This window comes from Homarus americanus, unplaced genomic scaffold (assembly GCF_018991925.1).
Source record: "Homarus americanus isolate GMGI-L3 unplaced genomic scaffold, GMGI_Hamer_2.0 scaffold5831, whole genome shotgun sequence".
NCBI lineage: Eukaryota > Metazoa > Arthropoda > Malacostraca > Decapoda > Nephropidae > Homarus > Homarus americanus.
Window position 1 is genome coordinate 1,805,721 of NW_024719604.1, and position 24,364 is coordinate 1,830,084.

The 24,364-nt window shown below is 40.7% G+C and overlaps 1 protein-coding gene across 2 annotated transcripts in view; it reads right to left on the reverse strand.

Annotated features, from left to right (window-relative positions):
• Positions 1 to 11,042, reverse strand: part of LOC121860125 (NADH-cytochrome b5 reductase 2-like) — a 30,534-nt gene extending 19,492 nt beyond the window's left edge. The window contains exons 1-2 of one of the 2 annotated variants that reach the window (XM_042357159.1): positions 10,928 to 11,042; positions 2,310 to 2,373 (exon numbers count right to left, since the gene is read on the reverse strand). In XM_042357159.1, the coding sequence (XP_042213093.1) occupies positions 2,310 to 2,324 (15 nt within the window). In that variant the 5' untranslated portion in view covers positions 2,325 to 2,373; positions 10,928 to 11,042. The remainder of the gene's footprint in view (positions 1 to 2,309; positions 2,374 to 10,927) is intronic. The other variant, XM_042357158.1, reaches the window with a different exon arrangement.
• Between the last annotated feature and the right edge of the window lie 13,322 nt (positions 11,043 to 24,364).

Consider the following 24,364-nt stretch of genomic DNA (forward strand, 5'->3'; position numbering starts at 1 on the left):
CAAATTGACTTTGAAATGAAGATGGTGGCTGAAACTGGTATGGTGTCTATACAGACTTAAAAGACATAGCTATTTTTAGACCTTTTGTCTCAGAAAGATAAACAGTTTCCTAGCCTCCATTTTAGGGGAGATGGTTGAGTGATGGGCATAGATTGGTCCCAGTTGCCAGTTAGGGGTTTGTTTACTGTCCTAGACCCCACAACATACTTTCTTTGCAATTAACAAGATTAACAGTACAAAACAAATTCCAGTACTGTATAACCAACTCTCCCTTGCACTACTTTCGCTTAATTTACATACCATACTTTACACATGAAGTGTTAAGCATTATGGAAAGTAACGAAGAGCTGTACAATACATAATTAATGAGGACAGATTCACTATCCTTTAAATTCAAGTCCCCTGCCTGGATACACTCCATGAATGCAAGACAACATCACAAGCATCACCAAACACTGTACTAATACAAGTTTCTAAACAATATATTGTAGCAACAGTAAATTAACATAAATCAAAGTTAAACTAAAAATTAATGAAATTCAGTACAGTATTTAAAAAAATTTCGAATTATAGTGAAACCTCCACATAATGGACATATCTCTTCATATGATCTGTGAGATGGGGTTTCCACATCAAACAGACCCCCAATATAACACACTTTCCTCTCAATATATTAGTCCATTAAATAGAGGTTTCCCTTCATAAACAAATGCCCAGTAGCTTAAATAAAATCCTAATTAGTATAACATTATTCTGCATAATACGTATATAAGGTTTAGTTAGCAAGATTATCTGTTATATTTAAAGCTCTTAAAACAGGAAAATGTTATTCACACACTACAGTACTGTAAATTTTATACTGTACTGTATATGGTTAGTTCAAGTCTATGCAAATACATGTAGAGTTTTGCTCATCATACAGAAAGTTCCCTCTCAACGTGTGGTAATGACACAGCATCATCTCTTCAACTTATTCATCTCCAATCACTTAGCAACAACTTAAGTGAATTATGTCAGTGGCAGGAGAACACTGACAACTCTCAGAAATTACAGCAGCAAGTGTTTATTTTAACTAATGTACGTCATAACACTAACTTAGACCGAGTTCAATGCTGGTGGTCTGTCACACATTCTCAAACCTAATACAGTATAGCAGTACAGTATGTAACATGCCGGATGTCACTACAGTATTATTTGTTTCTTCCATTTATATTTTTTTAGGTTAATACTCTAGATATAATTGGTTTAATGGCCTATGACCTTTCTCTCATGTGTTCTGAATACAATACTGTACCTTAATAACTATATTGTACAGTACTATTGTGCCTCAAGTACACAATCTTATAAAATGCATTACTCAAGACACCATGTACACCGGTACTGTACTAACTGATAATACACCTTGTCTCTAGTGTTAACCCAAGTAAGATAGTGGAGGCACAAGACAACAGCAGGTGGCATACAAAAATGTCTCTCTCCACTTCTTAAGAGAAGAGCAAAGGAAAAGACAACTAATATTTAAAGCTGGATTATTCTTGGCTAATTATCATAAAACACTTAGGCATTCCTAACATCATTTACCCATTTGATGAATTTTGTTCTAGTTTGATAAATTAATTACTTCCACTAAGCTTGCATTGTCAGAAACAAGATAAAGTACTACTGTATTGTTTTAAATACATAAAGCAAATCAATTCAATGAGCAACATTAAATGTTACTGTTACATTTTAAAGAAATCAGAGAAGCATGAAAAAAGACAATACTGTAGTAAGTTATTGAGAAATTGATGTAGTTTTACAAAAATAATGAGAAAATGTGACAGATTACCAAGTATCTGCGGACTTGATATTAATAAAAAGATGAGTCAATGATGGAAATGAGAGAAGCAGGTCAAGAAGTAGTGTTCCCATCTACCAGTTGGTGATAATCTTGTCACTGTTTATGGTGGCGTTAGAGAAACACTGCCTTATTGGTTATTTATATGACAATTATGTTTAAAGAAAGATAATCAGGCTCTGACATGAGACTAGTCAGTAGTGAATACAATAATTAAATGGGTTGCCAAGTAAAAATGGAAACCTGTTAATCATTAACACTCCTTTCAACCAAAGCAAAACAAAGTTTACTCCTTTAAAACTGGGGTTAAACGAGTTTCATTCCTGTGAAAACTGGAGCCAAACCAAAGACAAGCAGGTTTCATTCCATTAAAACTTGGATTATTGTCAACTAAAATACTTTCTCTTTTCACTAGAGAAACAACAAGCATTAATTACTGATTCAGTGCTAAACCAAGCCACACCAATCATACCTTGACATGATCCATTTTGTAGGTCTTAAGAAATAGCAGTTTTCCAACTCAATTACGCCACAACCTAAAATATTCAAGACATATTAATAATGCACTATTATGTGAACTAACAAATGATATGCTTCTTAATAATTAAGTCTTTTAGAGTTTCTATCATTCAAAGTGTCATCATACAAGTGTGATTAATAAAATCTTTGGCTGGATTGAAGCGAGAGCCAAATTGTACCAAGAGAATGAAAAAGCGTAATTGTCGGCAAGTATTGTACTATGAATACCTGTAGAGGTTGAGAGTACTGTACTGTACTGTACTCCAGAACCATCTTCAGACTCTTGTTTAAACAAGTCAGTTATAAAGCTACAAACCTTCCCCAATTTCTTTACATTTCCTCTGTTCAGTAATGCAACTGTCGTCCCATCAATGTGCAGTACTGTACTGTACTGTACTACAGTGAGTTCTGCTATAACGCGTGTTTTGATAACGCGAATTTGCTCTAACGCGATTTATGAATTCGGAACAATATTTGTATAACTCGATCGCTTGTTTGCTATAACGCGATTTTTGCTTACTATTTCTCCAATTTTGTGGTATTAACTGTGAATATGGTAAAGAAGAATATCTCCAAAAAGCATTCTGATGATAGAATTCCCGGTGATTATCGTAAAAGAAAGGATATAACACTTGAAGAGAAGCTTGATGTTATCAACCTCAAAATCACCCTTCTCCCCCATCAAGTTACATTCATATTTTTTCAAGGTAAAGTGTTAAATTTACTGTATGATTTCATTATTAGATATGAATGTAACATTTATTTAGACTGTGCTATCCTTTGTGTTAGGCTAACTACTAAATTTTTTCGATTTCGAGTAATCTGCACCTAACCCTATTTTCTCCATAAGCCCTGTTATTTCTATTACGCGATTTTCTATAACACGATATTTTACAAGAACACAATTATCGCGTTATAGCAGAACTACCTGTACATGCAACTGAATGCCAGTAGTGTAGTAATAACTGTTCCTCTGCCTGAATCATTTGAGGACATGGGTCTTCAACTTTGTCAATTAGAATCACCGCCCATCTAGTCATTCCGTTACTGGCTTGAAAACAGGTATAATTTATGAGCCAAGTTTAGAATGTGTGGAGTGGTGAGGAAGAACCTCCCGGCCCTGATTATGCCACTTGAACATATCATTTCGACCAGGTAATGAATGCTCTCAAGCGGCCCATCACAAACTGAAGAATCTTGACTGTAAAGTTCTCTTACAGTTACTTACAGTTAAATCTTGGCTATTGACAAGTTTCATGTGTTTGGGTCACTGAAGGGGTGCCTGCTGATGACCGGGTGAAAACTTGTCTTAAACAGTTTAAGCAGAGATATTAGGTCCCTTTATACAACAGACATTCAGTAGATGAATAAATGTTTGTTGCAGATAATAAAATTATTTTATGTGATGGTTCGTAATACTCACACGCCTGTCTTATACTATGAGAGACTATCAATATTTGTTGTCAAATTCTCAAGTAAATATGACTACTGTATATCCTAACCTGGGTAAAGATGGCCAAAACCAATCTTTAACTTCAACATTTAATCAACGGAGGCATACCATACATATACAGTAAAAGCTGTGAATACTGTCTGCTCTTGGAAGTGTTTTTCACCAGTCTTGTATGACATGTTTTGGTGTGCACCTCAAGTGACTCATCCTGAAATCCTGTTTAATGAGTCAACAAGTCTAGAGGATTGCAAATCAAGTTTTCCAGGACTCAAAATTTGTGCTTTGAGTCTAAAAATCAAATAATATTACAAAATTAAATCAAGTTTCCCGACAACACTGAAAACCTCAAATAGAGACGCTCATGGCCGTTCTCCCTCGATGAAGGAGGGCAAGTTTTCAACACCAGGTAAACAAGTGCACTCTTCAATCCTCTTCTGTTTAAGTTAAACACAAAGAACAATGCAAGATTAATCACCTGAATCAGTTCCTACCCACTCTGCCACCTCAGAGGGATCAAGACAATCAATGTCACCTGAACCTGACTCAGTGAGAAAACAGGATTTCAAGATCAATCCTTCATTTGTAACAAAGTGCTGGTCTCAGGCGACTCATGTAGCTGCAGTATACAAAAGCAAGTTAGAGTAAGGAGGCATGATGCAACCACAAGCTCTAAGTGCCCAAGTAGCAGTACATCTTCCACCAGTCGCACTACTGTACAGTCGGCCCTTAACATACGCTGGGGTTACGTAACAGAGATACCCGTGGATGTTAAAAATCCGCGTATATGGGCTGCCCCCTCCCCCCCCGAAAAAAAAACCTGGTCCCCCCATGTCCTTATTTACCGTATATACCTGTGTGTAGTTCAAGTTTTTAAGACCAAATTATTTGGCAAAAAATTGGGGGTCGACCTCTAAACGGGTAATAGTTTCGTTAGGTTGAAAAATATTTACCAGTAACTACCAGTAAACAATGGAAACGACGCACCACCAGCTGTGAGTGTCGGTACAGTTGCTAGGGCAGATCTCTTGCGTCATCATAGCAAGCCCAAAGTAGCCAAATGCATGGTATGGTATGCACAGGACGATGTAAAACATAAAGTATTCATTTTTTAAAGTTTATTTATAGATACTGTACATAAATTTTTGTTCATTACATTTGAAACATCAATCTTTGTTAATTAAATTTGAAACAAAAGAAAACTACGATACCGTATTTCTAAATACCTGGTATTTTCATTAAAATATTACATCACAAGTATATTTTACCTTAACTGTGACTGAATGAATATAGGTATTCTCAGAAATAAATATGGAAATATAATATTTTTGCTGGAATGACGTACATATTACAGTGGAAAGACGAAAACAATGACTTTCGCTTTCTTTCGTTATTCAAAAGATTTTACCGTAATCGCTTTTCGAATGGTTTTCAGTTAAAAAACTGTTGTACTCGTACTGTATTACAATAATATTCTATCCTATCATTAGCCTTATAATCCCACAACTGAAAACCATTCGAAAAGCGATTACGGTAACATCTTTTGAACGAAAGAAAGAGAAAGTCATTGCTTTCGTCACAATTTTATCCCACTTTCCACTGTAATACGTACATCATTTCAGCAAAAATATTACATTTCCATGTTCTCAGAAATAAATGGTAGTTTTGTTGAAACGTAATGTACAATATTTAATATTAAAATGCAAAAATAGCTATAAAAACAATTAATACACCCGTAATGTACTGGCTGGCATCTCCACTCGTCCCTGCTCCCGCGTCCAAGGTCACCACTCCTCCCAACTCGCTCCCTCTGCTCCTCCACCCCCTCTGCCTCCTCCCCGTCACTACTGCCGACAACGAACACAAATGTTTTGTGAATAACTGCACCTCCACTTCCTATGTACAGTACTGAACTGTACTGTGCTGTGCATTTTTACAAACAATAAACATGGCAAGAAAAGCTATTAAAAAAAAGAGATAAAAATTTCACTTTACTGTACAGTACCTATCCTCGGCGACAGGACGGGGGTCATCGGGCTCATCGTCACTCAATTCCATAACGGGTGGTGAAGTGGGGGCGACGGTGGATTCAGCTGCTTCCTCACTGCCGCCAGTGATTGATGGTGTTAAATCTCTCCTTCGGTGATCAAAGAACATGGTGATGAGGAGTTGTCGTCTCTTTCTTTCATTTCTTCCATGATGTTTTTGTATGGAGCGAAAACGTCATCCATCCCTCGCATGAATTTCAGGGCACGCACCATGGAGGGGTCCATACTATAGGCCAGGTTTTTCAGTGCCTCAATATTCCTGGTCATCTCCCCCAACTTCTCCAACGTTATTTCTTGGTGCTCTTCCTCATCCTCTTTCCCTTTCGCTTCCTCTTCCTTGCCTGAGTCTACTAACTCCTGTAGATCCTCCTCGGTCAGCTCAGTGTCGTGCTCTTCAATTAGCTCCCTAATCTCGTCCTCTGCCATGTCCTGGAAGCCTTCAGCAGCCACTTTCCTTGACAGTGCCAGGGTCTTTCTGAATATTTTCATTAAAATCCATCAAAATCATTTTCCTTGTCATCGTCTTAAGCACCAAACAGCTCCTCCCAGTCTTCTCCTTGAACAGGGCTAGAGGGTACGTGTTTTTCGAATCGTTTTCAATTAAAAAAATGTTACAGCACATGTATATTTTACCTAAACTGTGCCTGAATGAATATATTCTCAGAAATAAATAGTAGTTTTGCTGAAACGTGATGTATTTCAATGTAAAATAGGATAAAATACATGACGAAAACAAAAGACTTTACCTAACCTTCCAATGTTCAAGAGATGTTACTCGTTTTTTTAATAGTTTTCGGTTAAAATACTGTTATATTACAATGATATTATATTCATACTGTGCTTGATATACTACATTCACGGAAATGTAATATTTTTGCTGAAATGACGTACGTATTAGTGGAAAGTGGAAATCGTGACGAAAACAATGACTTTCGCTTTCTTTCGTTCAAAAGATGTTACCGTAATCGCTTTTCGAATGGTTTTCAGTTAAAAAAACTGTTGCATCACAAGTGAATTAGGATAGAATATTATTGTAATACAACAGTTTTTTAACTGAAAACCATTCGAAAAGCGATTACGGTAACATCTTTTGAACGAAAGAAAGCGAGTCATTGCTTTCGTCACTTTCCACTGTAATACGTACGTCATTTCAGCAAAATATTACATTTCCATATTCTCAGAAATAAATAGTAGTTTTGCTGAAACGTAATGCATTTCAATGTAAATTAGGATAAACTACATGAAAACAAAAGACTTTACCTAGCCTTCCGATGCTCAAGATATGTTACTCGTTTTTTAGTAGTTTTCGGTTAAAATACTGTTATATTAGTGATATTCTATTCATACTGTGCTTGATATAATACATTCACGGAAATGTAATATTTTTGTAACTACAATGCTGATCTCAACACAAGCGTGGTTACAGCGAGACTGACTGAGTGAGGGAGAGCTATGCGTGTGTGTGTGTGTGAGAGGTTGCGGGAGCGGGCGGTGTCCCGTGTTCGGTGCCGCGCGCGATTTGAATGTACTTCAATTACTTCAATGTACAGAATATTCCTCCGGCGGGGCAATCCGCGTATTTGCAAATCCGTGTATTATAAACCCGCGTATGTTAAGGGCCGACTGTACTTATTTACACAATCAAGGTATTACCGGTATATGTATCAAGGAGTTTAACCTTACCAACCCTGAAGTGCCACAAAGTATGATATAATGCTGGAAGTAATATTAAGAACAATGATCGAAGTTATCTAACAGCTTAACAAAACCAACTACAGGTAGTCCCCGACTTACGACCGACTCGACTTACGTCCACCCGCACTTACAACCGCCTCAGTCGTACCAAAATGTGGTCAAATTATGTACAGTATTTTTGAGTCCCAAAGTCAGTACACAGACAAAATTTTCATCTGTAATTCACTTTAAAATGGCTGGCAAGCTTAAAAGTGAGTGTTTTGTGGTGCTGAGAAGAAAAAGAGACACCCATTTTTCGATTTTCTATGTGTTATTTAAGCATTTCCGACTTACGACCTGGATGTCGGTCCCTAACCCCATCATAAGTCGGGGAGTACCTGCATAGAAAAAACTTATTTCTTACCTCAAGAATGAAGCAAATGAGGAGGACTAGCACAATCCTATTCAGGTTTTGTCCCCAGTTGTTCATGTAAACAAACACACTGCCTGCACGAAGTCACCATCTTTGTTAACATGAACATCAGGAGGAGGAATCCTAATATTTCACACATTAATAACTACACGGTTAATATTTAGAAGTTACCAACACCTACCTGAGTATTATACTGTAATATGGAGAACGAGTAAAAAGTTAAAATAATTTATTCTACAGCGGTTCCATTGGAAATTTATATTCTGGGAGTACATTAACCGAAAAAATTTCCCTTAATATTAGTTGTTCAAAGTGGACTGCGCTTTAAGTAGAAGGAAATATGTGCAGTAAAATACTAAAAATTATGCCAAACAAGCCTTTGGAAACCTTACCTAACCCTTCCTAACTTGTAAAAATTTGAAGAATCACTATTGAGTTTATGGATCCCTCCTCATCTGAGCACCAAAAACAACACCATCACCTACTAAACTCTGAAAACATGAATAAGGTAAACTTTTTATAGTTTTAAGATTTTTAAAGGTTATGAAAGGTTAAGTAAGGTTTTCAAAAGTTTGTTTCGTGTTTAATTTTGAGTATTTTACCCCACATGTTCCCCCTGCCTCTAACAAAGCCCTGCCCACTTTGAACAAGTAATATTGTTGGTAATTTTATCAGTTAAAATACTCGAAAAATATAAATTTCTGATGGAAAAGCTATAGAATAAATTATTTTAGTTTTTTCTCTTTCCCCCCTACATAAGAACTCAATATATAAGCAGGTGTTGGCAACTTCCAAATATTTACCAATAATGCCACTCCGTTTCCTCACTGAGGAATAACAACATAAGCAGCAGCAACTTTACCCCCCCAAAAATTCTGTGGATGATAAATTATTCTGTCTACCATTAAGAATAATAATATATTAATTTCTCCAAAAAGGTCAAGTTATTATTAATGACAGTAGGATTTGCAATTTTCCTAACAATACTGTACTACATTCTGAACACACTGGCAATGGCAGCATAGGCTTCCCAGCAGCAATATCCCTGTACTTGCCATACACTTGCAGCGAATGTTATCTTATAATATTTCCAGTTCTATATTGTGATTTACCTTTGGGAAAATGAACCAACAAAACTTGCCTAACCTAACTCTCCTTGGATGTAATGATAAGTCGGAATCTTAAACCAAGTAAACAATGTGTATTTGCTCTAAACAAGGCTAACAAAGTACTTGGGTCCATACAAAGGAGTGTTAGTTGCAAGACTAGCGAGGGCATCCTAAAACTATATCTTGCGCTTGTGAGACCTCGCTTGGATTACGCAGTTCAATTCTGGTCACCGTACTACATAATGGATATAGAATCCCTAGAAAGAGTTCAGAGGAAAATGACAAGACTAATTCCGGGCATTAGGAACCTTGAGTACAGAGACAGGTTAAGGCATCTTAATTTACACTCCCTCGAGAGACGTAGAGTGAGGGGCAATATGATCAAGGTTTATAAATGGAAGTCAGGGCTAAACAAAGGTATTTAAACTATCCAACCAGCAGCGAACTCGTAACAAAGGTTTTAAATTAAACAAATTAAGAATTAGGTGCGAAATAGGTAAACACTGGTTTGGAAATAGAGTAGTGGATGAGTGGAACAAGTTACCAAACATCATCATTAACTCGAATACTCTGGATAGCTTCAAACATACAGTAGGTTGGATGGATATATGAGGATAGGGGTTGGGTATAAATGGGACTGCCCAGTATGGGCCATAATAGGCCCACTGCAGTTTCCTCCATTCTTATGTTGTTCTTAACGTATGTTAGGTTAGGTTTTGTTAGGTAGATTTGTAACTTAAACAAGGTTTGGAAAAGAATGAAGGTCGGTCATTATTTGCTGGCTGGCCGAGTCAATTAAAAGTTCGGGGTTGTTTGGTTGGTGTGCGTTGCATTGGTCATTTGTTAAGCGCAACATGGCATTTTCCGCGAAGTGGGCGGGTGACATCAGCATCTTTACAGGAAAAACAAGGGACAAAATCTTAAAGAAAGTGCCATTCCTCCATGTAATTTACTTCAGTTTTGAGATACAAAACAAGTTTTCTCATGTATATATTTTTTGTCGGGTGGCTGGGTAACCAGGGCACCTGTCCTTAAGTATTACCAGGTGTATTCATACTGTACTCTGGTTATTAATATTATGGAACACAGGCTGTACTATGTATTGCATAAATAAATACTGTAGCACAAAACTATCAAAGCAAGAAACAGTACCAGATTTTTAGATCCAACATTCATTCTCGATATTTACCACAAACATTAAGACATTGCACTAACAAATTATAATGAGCCGCCTAAATACAGGTCATTAACTATTACCTACATCACTTAACCAAACAAACATGAAGGTGAAAATCATAAAAATAATACAAATGTGAATAAATTTGTGATCCTTCCCTCTCGACCTTCATCTACTAAAATTTAGTCTCGAGGAAAGTGGGTGTTTCTAAACTACCCAATCATCATAATTCTAGCAAAAAATGGGACTTAATAACATGACACCCTGGTTTAGAGTGTAGAGGCAGCATGACATGTATAAGCAGACCATTGAGATAATTCTTCAGCCTTGATCTCGGTTACACTTCAAGGGCAAGAGATCAAGTGGTAGCCGGTGTTCTAATACTCTAGTCACATCTCTACCTTCCTTTATACATTAACTCTTCTCCTGGTGGTTTTATCAATACATAAGACGGCAACGACACAAAAAATTTCCAGAATCTAGATTAATAATTCCAAACAGGTAACAGTATAATATTTTTAGATATGGATGACTCAAACATTAGTATACATCAAGAGATAATTACATGGTTTAACAAATTTAAGGAATATATAGATAACTATCAATATTTAATTAAACTATTTGTTAGACTCAGGATAGTTGTCAATACATGGTAGAAGAGGTAATGTAAGTAGACTCACCTGGACGTCAACCCAGTCGCTCATCACCACTGTATCTGAGTGACTGTGTAGGTGAGTGACTATCAGTGTTCCCAGTGCAGGTGAACAATTCCCTAGACTAAGGTTGAAAATTCCCTAGACTAAGGTTGAAAATTCCCTAGACTAAGGTTGAAAATTCCCTAGATTGGATCAAAAATTCCCTAGATTGGATCAAAATTCCCCAAATCCATTTTAATATATATATATGCAAGTAAATCACTGTAGGTGCGCGTGATCTAGGTATATGCTGATAACCACAAGGAAAGAAGAAAACAAGAAGTTCCCAAGCGCTTTCGTGTAATTCACCGGCTCCTGAATGTACCTGAACCTGCTCCAGTGCTGGTCAAGTCTGGTCTTGAAAGAGCTCACACTCGGTGCCGTCACAACACTCTGGTAGATTGTTCCAAGAGTTTACAACTCTCACTCCGAAAAAGTTTGCCCTCACAGTTTTCTGGACTGGCGGCTTCTTCAATCTTGATTTGATTTTTTATTTTGCCACTTACAGCGGCTACTTTATTGTGCACCCCACACTCATCCTGTGAGCGGTAGCACAAAAGGATTACAGAGTAGAGGTCACAAAGGGTCATAATAATTAACCCCCGTTGTCAGGATATTATGGCACTGAATGTTACACAGTATTTCATTTACATTATTTGTTTAGTTCTATACATAAAGGGTAACTTATTCACAAATGCGTGAGAACAGGCGTGTGAGGCAGTATGTCTGGCCGCAGGAGTGTGAGGCAGTATGTCTGGCCGCAGGAGTGTGAGGCAGTATGTCTGGCTGCAGGAGTGTGAGGCAGTATGTCTGGCCGCAGGAGGTGAGGCAGTATGTCTGGCTGCAGGAGTGTGAGGCAGTATGTCTGGCTGCAGGAGTGTGAGGCAGTATGTCTGGCAGGAGTGTGAGGCAGTATGTCTGGGAGTGTGGAGGCAGTAGCAGGAGTCATGTCTGGCCGCAGGAGTGTGGAGGCAGTATGTCTGGCTGCAGGGAGGAGGCAGTATGTCTGGCTGCAGGAGGTGAGGCAGTGCTGTCTGGCTGCAGGAGTGTGAGGCATGTCTGGCTGCAGGAGGTGGAGGCAGTATGTCTGGCCGCAGGAGTGTGGAGGTATGTCTGGCTGCGGGAGTGAGGCAGTATGTCTGGCTGCAGGAGTGTGAGGCAGTAGCTATGTCTGGCTGCAGGAGTGGAGGCAGTATGTCTGGCTGCAGGAGTGTGAGGCAGTATGTTTGCAGGAGGTGGCAGCATGTCTGGTGGGGTAGTATGTCTGGCTGCAGGAGTGTGATGCAGTAGTTGCAGGAGTGTGAGGCAGTATGTCTGGCTGCAGGAGTGTGAGGCAGTATGTCTGGCCGCAGGAGTGTGAGGCAGTATGTCTGGCTGCAGGAGTGTGAGGCAGTATGTCTGGCCGCAGGAGTGTGAGGCAGTATGTCTGGCCTCACACTTTGTTATTCACATTTACGTGGGAGGTATTCAAGCACATTGCGTATTTGGTTCTGTACATGAGAATTGATATAGTTACTAAGTGCAAAAAAGTAGATACAATCTTAATATGTCGGCTATCTTGCCATTAGAGATGAAGTGTTGTACCATTTCACACACAGTGTGCTTGGACCTGTCCCTAAAAGGTTCTATCTTCACACAGTCGAGGACGTAGTGTTCAAGTGTGTGGCCATATGTCTGGCCACACACTCTACATATAGTCTTGTTCACATCTGCTTGAGGGACATACTGCCAGTGTGTGGCCATATGTCTGGCCACACACTTTACATTTAGTTTTGTTTACATCTGCTTGAGGAACATACTGCCAGAGGTACTTATATCCTAACCTTAATCTATCGGTTACAACATCTTGTAATCTAGTGATCTTGTTACTTGCTCCATATACATGTTTCACTTGATACATCTCATCATGGTAACCTATGGATCGACTAGTGTCTGTTTGCACTTGTCTACTAGCGTCACACTCATCAATAAGTTCTTTCCTAATTACAGTTTTAAGGGTTCTTTTTGACAGACCCAAATTGTATTCAACGGTGTCTTTGTTAGACGCGAATTTGGCGAGGGCATCAACTCTGTCATGTTTTATGAGGCCTATGTGAGAGGGGATCCACAACAGTTTGACCTTGACACCCCGGTCAACAAGGTACGCATATTTGTGTCTGGCTTCAGAGACAAGAGCGTGACAACCCGAGTCGAGGGTGCCAAGGGCAAGTAGTGAGGATAGAGAGTCAGTGATGATGAGACTGTCAGTAACAGTGGTTTCAATGAACTTAATAGCTGTGAGTATGGCAACTAATTCAGTTTGTAGAGTGGATGCCCAGTTGTTAATCTTGAGCTGTGACCCCTTGTGGGGCGAGCGTCCGCCAGCTCCAAGTAAGGTCTTCCAGTTAGCTGGGCATCTTGCTTGGCTGAGGGAAGCATTGATGATGGAGCAATGTGTGTGTGTGTGTGTTGCCAATTAGGTTTTCACATATGAAGGCAGCTACCTGAACTTGTACTGTATACATAAAGACAGCACTAACGCGCGTATCTTTCACGATAGTGTTCTGGGCTCGAGTCTTGACCCGGAACAAATGTAGGAAGAGTGTTATTCATTGTGATTACAAAACATCACAGGAGTCCTCTGAGTACTGTACACCGGCTACCTCCTGCACTAACAATGAACGGCTAGTAGGCTGGTAAGTGATAGAAAGGTAGATAAAAGAAATAAATAAATATGCATGTCTACATTAGTGAAAACGCACATTAATTCACAATCACAAGAACACACAAGTTTACACACTTCCATATACATATAGAACCAAAAAGTTTATTGAGAAATAACCCATGTACAGGCAAGACGTACAGGTAGAGTCATTCCAATATAGTGACGGATCCCTTGCCAAGTTATGTATAGAAATGTCTCACAGTTCCTCACAGCCGCCTCATCCGTGTGACGTCAGTGTGAACCATTCTGTGAACAGGAAGGTGGAGGTGGTGGTAGCCTGGTCAGTGTGGCAGTGTATTTATAGCAGCCAGTGACGTAGACCAAGTTTATACACACATGATACATACATACATGCTGAACTGTATAACTGCATAGTTGATGAACATGTCTATCCAATTATAAATCTGTATGACAATTTCACTTAGTTACTATTATTATTACATACATACATACATATCCTAAGCTAAATGTATGGAAATATATTTACATAAAACTATTACACAGTTATCTAATAGTCTAAACACACTCACACACACACACTAAACTTTTCACAAGGAACAAATTACATATTAGTGGTCAGTCTTTGTCATATAATGTGCATTCATAAGAGGACTAGACGAGAGAGACGAACAACAGGCAAGACTCGAGCTGAAGAAAAAACTAAGCTGTTCAGTATTGTAAAATATAATAAAAGTTCAGCCCGAAAGCTATCGTATAATATGTGGAAACAGAGGAAGCCCAACACACACCGTTAACAAGATTCAGCCTTGACCTTGAACTTCCCTGATAGAGCAGCGGACTGAGCCGAGCTGTCAGGTAAATCCGCTAGAAAAAATATATATGAAATAATCTAATGCACACCAGTCACTCTAATTTAATGGTATTCTTTGACGTTTTCTTGTCTTTTATCCTACACTTTTATGATATTTTACCGAAGAAAGACTCACACACTTTCTCGGTAGGTTCGCGTATTAGCGTATACTGTAGTAGAGTAATTAATGTATATAGTACAGTTTATGAGTGGATGACAAAGCCATAAAGTATGAGAGAATGTGATGAGAGGGCATATAATAGATAAGCAGAGCTGGTGATGGGGTGGAGAGGTGAGTGGGACGTTCTCGGAACACACACGTACAGTATATCACCACAGTGAGTCAGTTGGGTCCTGTTCCCCGTCCGTGTTCAGCTGAGGATACCAGTGTCTAATATCAGCGCTCACGAATGTTTCTCTCACGCCTAGCAAGACATACAGTTCTGTAAAACCTAGTTAGTCCAAATTAGGCTTTTGATATTGTTTGCTCATATGGAATTAGGTTAACACAGGACAAACAAGTGAGCATTTAGGTTTATATGTATTCTTAGCTCTATACGGTGAGGCGCCTGTGTCGATATAAAGCCTAGGCGTCGGAAACGGATGGGGGGGGGTAGGCTCGATAAGGTTCAACCCAGTAATTTTTGTTCAGACAACTTGGGTCAAAATGTTTACTGTCCTTACCCGAGTCATCAATACAAGGCCGGGCAATGTAAGTCAGTCTAGAGACGCCCTACACTTCTCCACGAAGTTGATCCAACTCTTAAATATTTTCCCAAGCGGTAACCACTTTTTGAGGACGCGAAGAATTAAGACACTCCCTTTGACACCTTGACCACCATCAAGGACGAATATTCCCGGAGATTTGATGGAAGAATTCCGCCCCTTCTTAAATCTTGATCTTGCAGTGTTTCCTCTGCCGTCGAACAGATGTTCATTACACTGCAGAGGATTCCACGAGAGCACCTGCAGCGTCAGCGAACATAAGAAACTTGAAGGAGTTTTATGGGAAGGCTGTTGAGGATACACTTTTTAAATTTTAATTTTATCTTCTTCACCACTGATCGGCTCGTTAGCCGCTTGGGCGATCGGCCACGTCTCTGTTGCGCACTGTTGGCAAGTACTGGGCATGCACCGACTCTTGAATGTATCTGAACCTGCTCCAGTGTTGGTCAAGTCTTGTCTTGAAAGAGCTCACACTCGGTGCCGTCACAACACTCTCTGGCAGATTGTTCCAAGAGTTCACAACTCTAACTCCGATAAAGTTACCCCTCACAGTTTTCTGAGCTTGCGGCTTCTTCAACCTTGAGCTGTGACCCCTTGTGGGGCGAACGTCCGCCAGCTCCAGGTAAGGACACTCGACAGAGTAGTGCCCTTTGAGATGCTTGTACACCTCAATTAGGTCACCCCTTGCCCGTCTGTAGTATAAGCTAGGCAAGTTCAGGCGTTCCAATCTCTCAGGGTAGCTGAACTGACAGCCAAACAGGGAAGTACTACCGCCTGGGAAGATATGGGAAGCATAATGTGTTGTCTGATGGTAGACTCTGCTGCCATATGGCATCACGAAAATTGTGACCAAGTCCCAGGTTGCTGATCTGACTTTCTGCCTCATTTACACACAATTGCAGGGTCTCAATTGTTTCTCTTACTTGGACAACACAACATATATAATGTATATAATTTCTCACTCTTGATTTATTTTTTCAATTTTGTATTTTTTATGGTTATTATTTTTTATTAGTTTTATTATTGTATTTGTATTAATTTGCTATTCATTTTATTAATTGTTGTAATAATAATAATAATAATAGATATTATTATTATTATCATTATAATAATTATTTATTATTATATTTTCGCCCCCCAGGCCCTGATGTGGGTCATTACCTGTGCCCGGGTGGGCTAATGCCCGTAAAAAAAAAAGTCCCTAGCATATCTTGGGGATCAGACGGGGTGACATTACTCCAGACGGGGAAGCACTTCACCCTTGAAGATCGTTACGAAGGATGGACCGTCTAGATATCTGAACGACCTTCTTATAAGACCTAATAACTTAGTTGCCTGGTTTACCTCCTTCTTGCAGTGGCACGAGAACTTCAGTTCATTGTCAACGTACACACCTAGGTCCTTCTCACATTCCGTCTCATATAATGTAGTCTCTTCATCCCGTTGGGACATATGACATGCCACCCTACCGTTGGTAAGTCCCAGGTGCATCCTCTTACACTTCGTGACATTGAATCTCAGCAGCCATTTCTTCGACCATTCTTGGAGCTCACAGAGATCCTTCTGCACCTCTTCACAGTCTGCTTGGTTCTTAATTTCCCGAAATAACTTGGTGTCGTCCGCAAACATTTGTATGGAGGAATGTACAGCTTCCGGCATGTCATTTATGAAGCAAAAAAACAACAGCGGGACCAATACACTGCCCTGTGGTACCCCCGCTTGTGACGGGTACACATGGTGATTTCATGCCATTGATCATCACACACTGCTTGCGGTCAGGTAGAAGAAAGTCTTCGATTCACGCTAGGACATTTCCCCGAATCCCGTACCCCTCCAGTTTGATTTTCAGCCTTTTATGGGGTACGCTGTCGAAAGCCTTGGCAACTGATTTTACAGACCACGGGGCCTTTTCTCCCCAGTAAAGAAGACTGATGATGACACGAAAGCCACAAATACACAAATGTTGACGAGTACTACCGCCATCAGCACTTTGAAGTATTGGACACTGTTCAAAGTGAACTGTCAAGGCGTTTTGAACAGAAGGGTTTTGCCGTCGTCCTTGGCATAGAGAAGATGATAGTTGATGCTGTCAATAGGGAGGAGGTAGAAATCCCATATGAGGTTTTGGAACACTATCAGGAGGATCTTGACTGTCCACCCGACTGTGAATGAATGCTTAACAAATGAAGGAGTGAGGATGGTCGAGTGCAGTGTCGGCAACAAGTTCTCCTCCACAAATTAAATTATTATCAATGGAACCTTAACATAAACGTAATTGTGTACATGTTAGTTATTCCACACAGTGCCTCCTTAGTTCATATTAGTGACTATAATATTAAGTCCTTGTATACATTCGCTATTGATTCTGTCAATGGTCATTATAGCCTAAAAGCCTATTATCTTATTTGTTACTTAAGAGACATGACAGCAGGTTTAGTTGTCTGACGCATAAACTTAAGGTTTAGTTGTCATAGTATACTCGAGGGAAGAGCTTCATCAACAGAATCGATCCATGAATTTTCCGAGATAAAGTGACTTGGGTGCGTTTAAGTTTCTCTGCAATGTTCTGAAATATTCGTTCTTTCGGTGGAAACAAACGAACTATTATGAAATTATCTGATAAATTGATTCACAAATTCTTCTGCAATTTCCGGGACTATAGGTCAGTGTTATGTGAATTATGGACGTAAAAGCTTTAAATAATCGTCATTGTTTTTCGTCATTATAGGGGTGATGGGAGTAACTCAATCCCTGAACACTGGTTACTGAATTTTTGTCCAGTAATTAAGCATTCGAAGATGTGAAAGATTAGTAGTTTGAGGCATTTATGACATTTCATTTATCGTATACTGGGTAATATGATGGCCATAAAAAATATGGTTTTCTAAGTTCTTCAGAGCCATCTGTTGTGTTATTTTTAGTTGAGCCAATAAACTGTCCGGGAAGAGGACGACTACCAAGAAAAGCCGAAGCAGACTTATTCTTAACTAATCTTAAAATTGCAGCTCAAGTATTTCCTTTACGACAAGGCTTAAAGATTGTACGATACTTTACATACTGTATATATAGAGAGGGTAGTCGGGGGGGGGGCATCAAGTGTGCATATAGAGTAACACAGTTCAGAAATTTTTAATTTAAAGTAATTAACAAGTTTTATAGGATGTGATAATCATATAATAATACAGAAAACAAAGAACTGGTCTTATATTAATATTTATAAGATAAACTATTAATGCTGTATACCTGTACATTGCACTCATCATAAAAACACTCCGAACCACAAAATTTAACACCAAATCAATGGAATGTAATAATCTCTATTCTGGATTAGTTTAATTACTGTATATACTAATATAAAGAAACCATACACTGGCTGACGCTGTTTAATCACCCAAAATATCAACTAACTCCATCCGCCTTGGTTGACCTCGAGTTAAGTTAGTGGTCACTTTATTTCTACCATTTAATGTCATGTTTCACTGTAGTGCGCAGGTAACTGAAAGAACACCCGCAGTCCCATGAAGTGACTAGTAAGGTGGCATTGACTTGGAGTATAATATATATACTGTACATGTTTAAATAAAATAAAAGGAAATTTGGTTAGAGTGTAGCTGTTTGAGAGAGACGCACCCAAGCATTCTATTTCTTCTGCCAATACTCTAAGTTATTTCAACACTGGTGAAGGAAGATAACTGACCATTTAACTTCTTTGTACTTCATAACCTTTTTCCTCCATTCTGAGTCATTCATCAATATATATAGTATAAGAGAGAGCCCCAGAAGAGCATGTTGTTGAGCTGGCGAGAAATGAGCTTGGAGTTAACAGAGCAAATGGTGAACGAAAGGAATTGTCATGGTACGATGGAAATATGTTTTATGGGAAATTGCTGGCATGTGACATGATTTAGATCTATTAATTTGTCCTCTGTTTGTACGAGTTGGGGTTGGTTTAAGTTAGGGGAATCAACTGATTCAGTAAGGCAACAGTTTCTGTGTCCAAGTGTCACTAACGTGATCAATGGCCTAGTTATAGGCTTGATAAGTTGACATTATAGTAAATAAACAAAGATTTTACTATAACTGACCTTGTTCAAACACTTAAACATTACACTGTACACATACAAATATCAACTAAAAAAATATCTGGACTATCAGGTACCACAACAAACAATTATATGAAGAAACACACCCACCTACACACATAACTATCGCAAAAATAATTATTGATTTGTTTGGTAATATCCAGTCAGACCGCCCTGCCACACGTCGGTACAAATTTGTCTTGGGATAGGCAGTGAATTATAATGTCTAATATTGCCTATCGTCTATGATACCTGGACGATTAAATTATGTGGACCGATTGCCAAAGCGGCTAACGAGTCGATCAGAAGTGAAGAGGATAAAAGTAAGTAAATAAAACAATACTGTACTGTCAGACCCATGTTTCAGGGGCCATAAGGGGCCGGGCCTGAATTATATAGTAATATAAATAACAGTACCTCCTTGAAAACTGTTTTGTTATTTTTTTCTATATCATCGTAACGGGGTGCAACATTGTACACTATTATATACGTGACGTCATTGAAATTTCCGTGTGTGGCTGTCGGCATGACCAGTTTTTGTGGGTCTTGGGCTGGGCAGGTCATGAGGTAGGTCTGGGGAAGGGAAAGCCACGTTCATCATATTTGCTTTGGCGAGTTTCGTGGTAGAGTGAGCAGAAGGTTAGAGGTGGGATGTGCCTCAACTAACTCTTTAATTTATTAACTTTCCGACCCCTTACCTTTAATCTTTGGTGTTTGAGATGAACCAGAGAGTGTGGTGACGACACCGAGTGTGAGCTCATTTAAGGCCAGGGGAGGGATGTACTGACGTCTGACTTAAGTCTGCCGCGATAGCTCACTTAGCTCAAAATCCTAAGTGAGGGCAAAGTGAAAACCTTTATCAACACTGACGCAGGTACAGATTACACATTCTGCGAGCAAGTACAGTACATTTCTAGTACCTGCCAACAGTGTGTAAAGACCGGGAACGACCGCCGAACAAGCCGATCAGTGGCGAAGAGGATAAATTAAAATGAAGTACAGTAAAGTAAAAGTACGGGGTGAAAAGAGGGCGAAGGAGACGATCCCGTTGAAATGGAACGATTTAAGTTTCAGTACATTAATCATTCTTGATATGGATGCAAGTGTGAAAAAGTGAGTAGGTACTGTAAGCCTGTCAGCCCCTTACATGGTCGGGCGGCACTCATTAAACATTCACTTTCCCCAAACGTAAAGTTAAGTATCAATTCACAACTGAGTAGTGGTAGTAGTGGTAGCGTGGCGTGGGTGTGGTGGAACGTCCTCCCTGATCTAAAGTGTTATTGGTGGGGACATACTCGCTGTGTGGGAGCGGGAATTTAACAATGTGTCGGTGAATATCGGATGTCACCCTAAGCATTGCCACCCAAGGTTTCTTCTCATCCCTTACGGCATAAATTGTAAATATTCCGTGTGTTCACCGGCGATCACCAAGCGAGTGGTGACCTGTGCTGGGTCGGTGGTGGGATAATGAGAAGGCTCGGCGCCAAGGTCAGTGTCGTTAGGCCTACTTTGACAGGGGTGGTCCCGAGACTATCGCCCCTATGGGGCCGAGAGTGCTGCCCATGCGGTCGCCCCCTCCCACCATAGTAACGGACACTTAATGTAGGGTCTCGACGAACCAAGTGAGTATATATAACTGATATTACACCAGTGAGACCATATAAATAGTGGTTATTTGTGCCAAGGATATATAAACAAGTGCTTGGTGTGACAAACTCTTGTCCACAGTGTATCATTCTGATGTATGGATGGTCGCCATTAGGGGGGGTAGCCTACACACCGACGCGCGCACGTATGCCCCTACTACCTGGACACAGCAGTCCAGCCTGTCACCTCTCCGCCCTTCCCTCATTAGAACCAGTATTATCTTGTGCCTGGAACTAAATCAGTTGTTCGGAGGCGGACGTAACTGTCGCGCAAGGTGCTGTTCACTATGCCTGGCAACAATCATTGCTGCGTCTGTGCTAACCCGAACCAAAACTGCACAAATTGTGTTTGTGCGAGAAACAACCGACCATGTGTGGACTGCAAGAAGCGAGACCATGCAAGAAGCTAGACCAGTGTCGGAACCCACGTCGCAGGGAGCCGACACAGGCGGCCACAGTGGATATCGCCGGGACCCAACCACCCGATGATATCCGAAATGATAGCAGTGAGTCTACTCAACCCGAAAATGTAGTACTAACAAATGCTGCTCCCTTAGTAGCAGGTGTCCACGAGGAGAATGAGAGACAGCCACCTCAGTGGAATGGCATGTCGATGGAAAATGCAGACATATGGGTCAAAGAAACCTACTCAGAAATTATCAAGTGGTCGCCTGCTAACTTATTTGAACCACCCAAGTGTGCGGCCACCAAAGAAATGATTCGGGAGATGACTCACTTCATGACTGATTACACTCAGGACCGCTTCCTCGCCCCCCTAGCTCTTCAAATACTGGCAATAATACCACATCTATTTTGTCAGAGGACACACACAAAGGCTAAGCACAAAGAAAATGTGGCAGCAATGAAGAGAAGATTGACAATGTGGCAGACTGGGGCCCTAGATGATCTCCTATGTGAAGCAAGAACACTGCAGGAGAGACTAAAAATTACGGGTGACGGAAAGCAAAACACCGATGACGTGGCAAGAAAATTTGGAAACAAAATGCGTGTGGGAAAAGTGTCTTTCGCGGTAAGATCTCTCACAGAGGAATCCTCCGGTGGGGTGATGCCAATAAACAGAGAGACATTAAAACTATTGAAAGAGAAACATCCCCCTGCAAGCGAAGACGAAGGCATCAGGTTCCAGGGTGACTATATCCCACCAAATGCTGTCCTGTTCGAGAAAATAACAGGAGAGATGGTGTGGAAAAAGGCACTGAAGACTCGAGGAGGAGCCGGCCCTTCAGGTCTAGATGCAAACGGTTGGAGAGTCATCCTCAGCACAAACAAGTTTGGCCCTGTAGCAAGCGATCTCTGCACTGCCATTGCCGCCCTTGCAAGAAAGCTTGCATCCTCTTGCTGCCATCACCTCCAGGCCCTGACGGCCTGCCGCCTTATTCCTCTGGAAAAGAAACCAGGATGTAGACCTATAGGGGTGGGGGAAGTGCTGAGGCGGATTATCGGAAAGTGCATAATGGAGGTGGTAAAGGACGATGTCCCCAACTCGTAACAAGGTGGTAAAGGATGACGTCAGGGCAGCAGCAGGGAACCTACAAGTGTGTGCTGGCCACCAGGCTGGCGGGGAGGCTGCCATTCACGCCATGAGATTGATATTTGAGCAGTGTGATTGTGAGGCCATTCTCCTGGTGGATGCTTCAAACGCATTCAACATACTTAACAGCACGGCTGCACTGCACAACATCAAGTTCAAGTGTCCAAGCTTTGCAATGTATGTTGAAAATTCGTATAGGAATCCATCAAACCTCTATATAGTAAACAACAAGGCTCTAAGAGGTGATTACATCTTACAGTCAACCGAGGGAGCAACACAGGGGGACCCTGTTGCAATGGCAATGTATGCAATTGGCCTATCAGTGCTCCAACAAGAAATAAAATTTGAAACAATTGGGGTCAAACAAGTGGCATATGCTGATGACCTTACAGGACCAGGAAAAGTGGAGGGCATCAAAAATTGGTGGGACTTGGTAACATAGCGAGGTCCACAAATAAGGTACCACCCAAACACCAGCAAGTCCTTCCTCATCGTGAACCCAGAACATTATGAACGGGCAATGGAGGTTTTTGGCGGAAGTGAGGTCAAAATAACTAAGGACCGCCAAAGACATCTAGGTGCAGTAATTGGCACTGCTGACTTCAAGACCGAGTACGTAGCGGGAAAGGTGAATGAGTGGGTTAGTGAAATCCAAACTCTGTCTGAGATTGCTAACACAGAGCCACATGCAGTCTTTGCTGCATTCAACCATGGAGTCAAGCATCGTTGGAACTACCTGATGCGTACTATCCCTGATATCGGACCCCTCCTCCACCCTCTGGAAGAAGTTATCAGTGTAAATTTCATTCTTAAATTAGTGAAACACCCTGACTTAACCCCAGCAGAAAGAGCACTTCATGCACTTCCATCAAGACTGGGAGGGATGGGACTAACAAATCCAGAGGAGTTTGCTGCCACTGAACATCAAAATTCACTTAAGCTCACGGCAGCCCTCAAGGACCACATAATTGCCCAGAATGCAACAGGGGAAGTGGATACCAGTGAGGTAAATAAGATTCGTAGGTCCATTACGACAAATTGACAGCACTGCCAAAATGATAAGTTGCAGCAACTGTTGCTGCAGGTACCAGAAAATTTGAAAAAAAAAGTAGCTATAGCGCAGGAGGTGGGCGCCTCGAACTGGTTAACAACGTTACCGATAAGGGCAAATGGTTTCAGTCTTAATAAGCAAGAATTTACAGATGCCACTGCTCTAAGGTACGGTCGGCCAGTAGAAGGTTTGCCCTCCCAATGCGTGTGTGGCTCTTCCTATGATGGCGATCACGCCACGGTGTGCAAGAAAGGGGGCTTCATATGCATGAGGCATGTTGAGGTAAGGGACCTCACAGCAAATATGTTGAAGGAAATCTGCCGGGATGTCATGGTAGTACCGACCCTCCTTCCATTGGATGGTGAGATTTTCCAACACAGGACTTCAAACACATCTAAGGAAGCCCGTGTGGACGTCAGTGCTCGAGGATTCCGGCACCCGTTGACAGCGAGCTTTCTTCGACATCAGGATTTTTGATCCCATGGCCCCATGTCACCGTAACCTAGCTCTCGATGCTGCACATAGGAGGAACGAGAACGACAAGAGAAGGGCATATGGGGAGAGAATTCAAAACGTTGTTCAAGGCAGCTTCACTCCTTTAGTGTTCACAACCTCTGGTGGGATGGGACCAAGTGTAAGATGTTTCTACGCCAGACTCGCGGAGGTGATCTCCGAACAGAAGCAGCAGCCCAGAAGTTATATTACAGCCTGGATGAGATGTCGACTGTCTTTCTCTCTCCTTCAGTCGGCTTTGCTCTGCCTCAGGGGAACGAGAGCTTCTGCCCCAACTCCGACAACTGCTGCAGATATTGACTATGAGGCTACTGTCACTGAATGCCGCATAGATCTG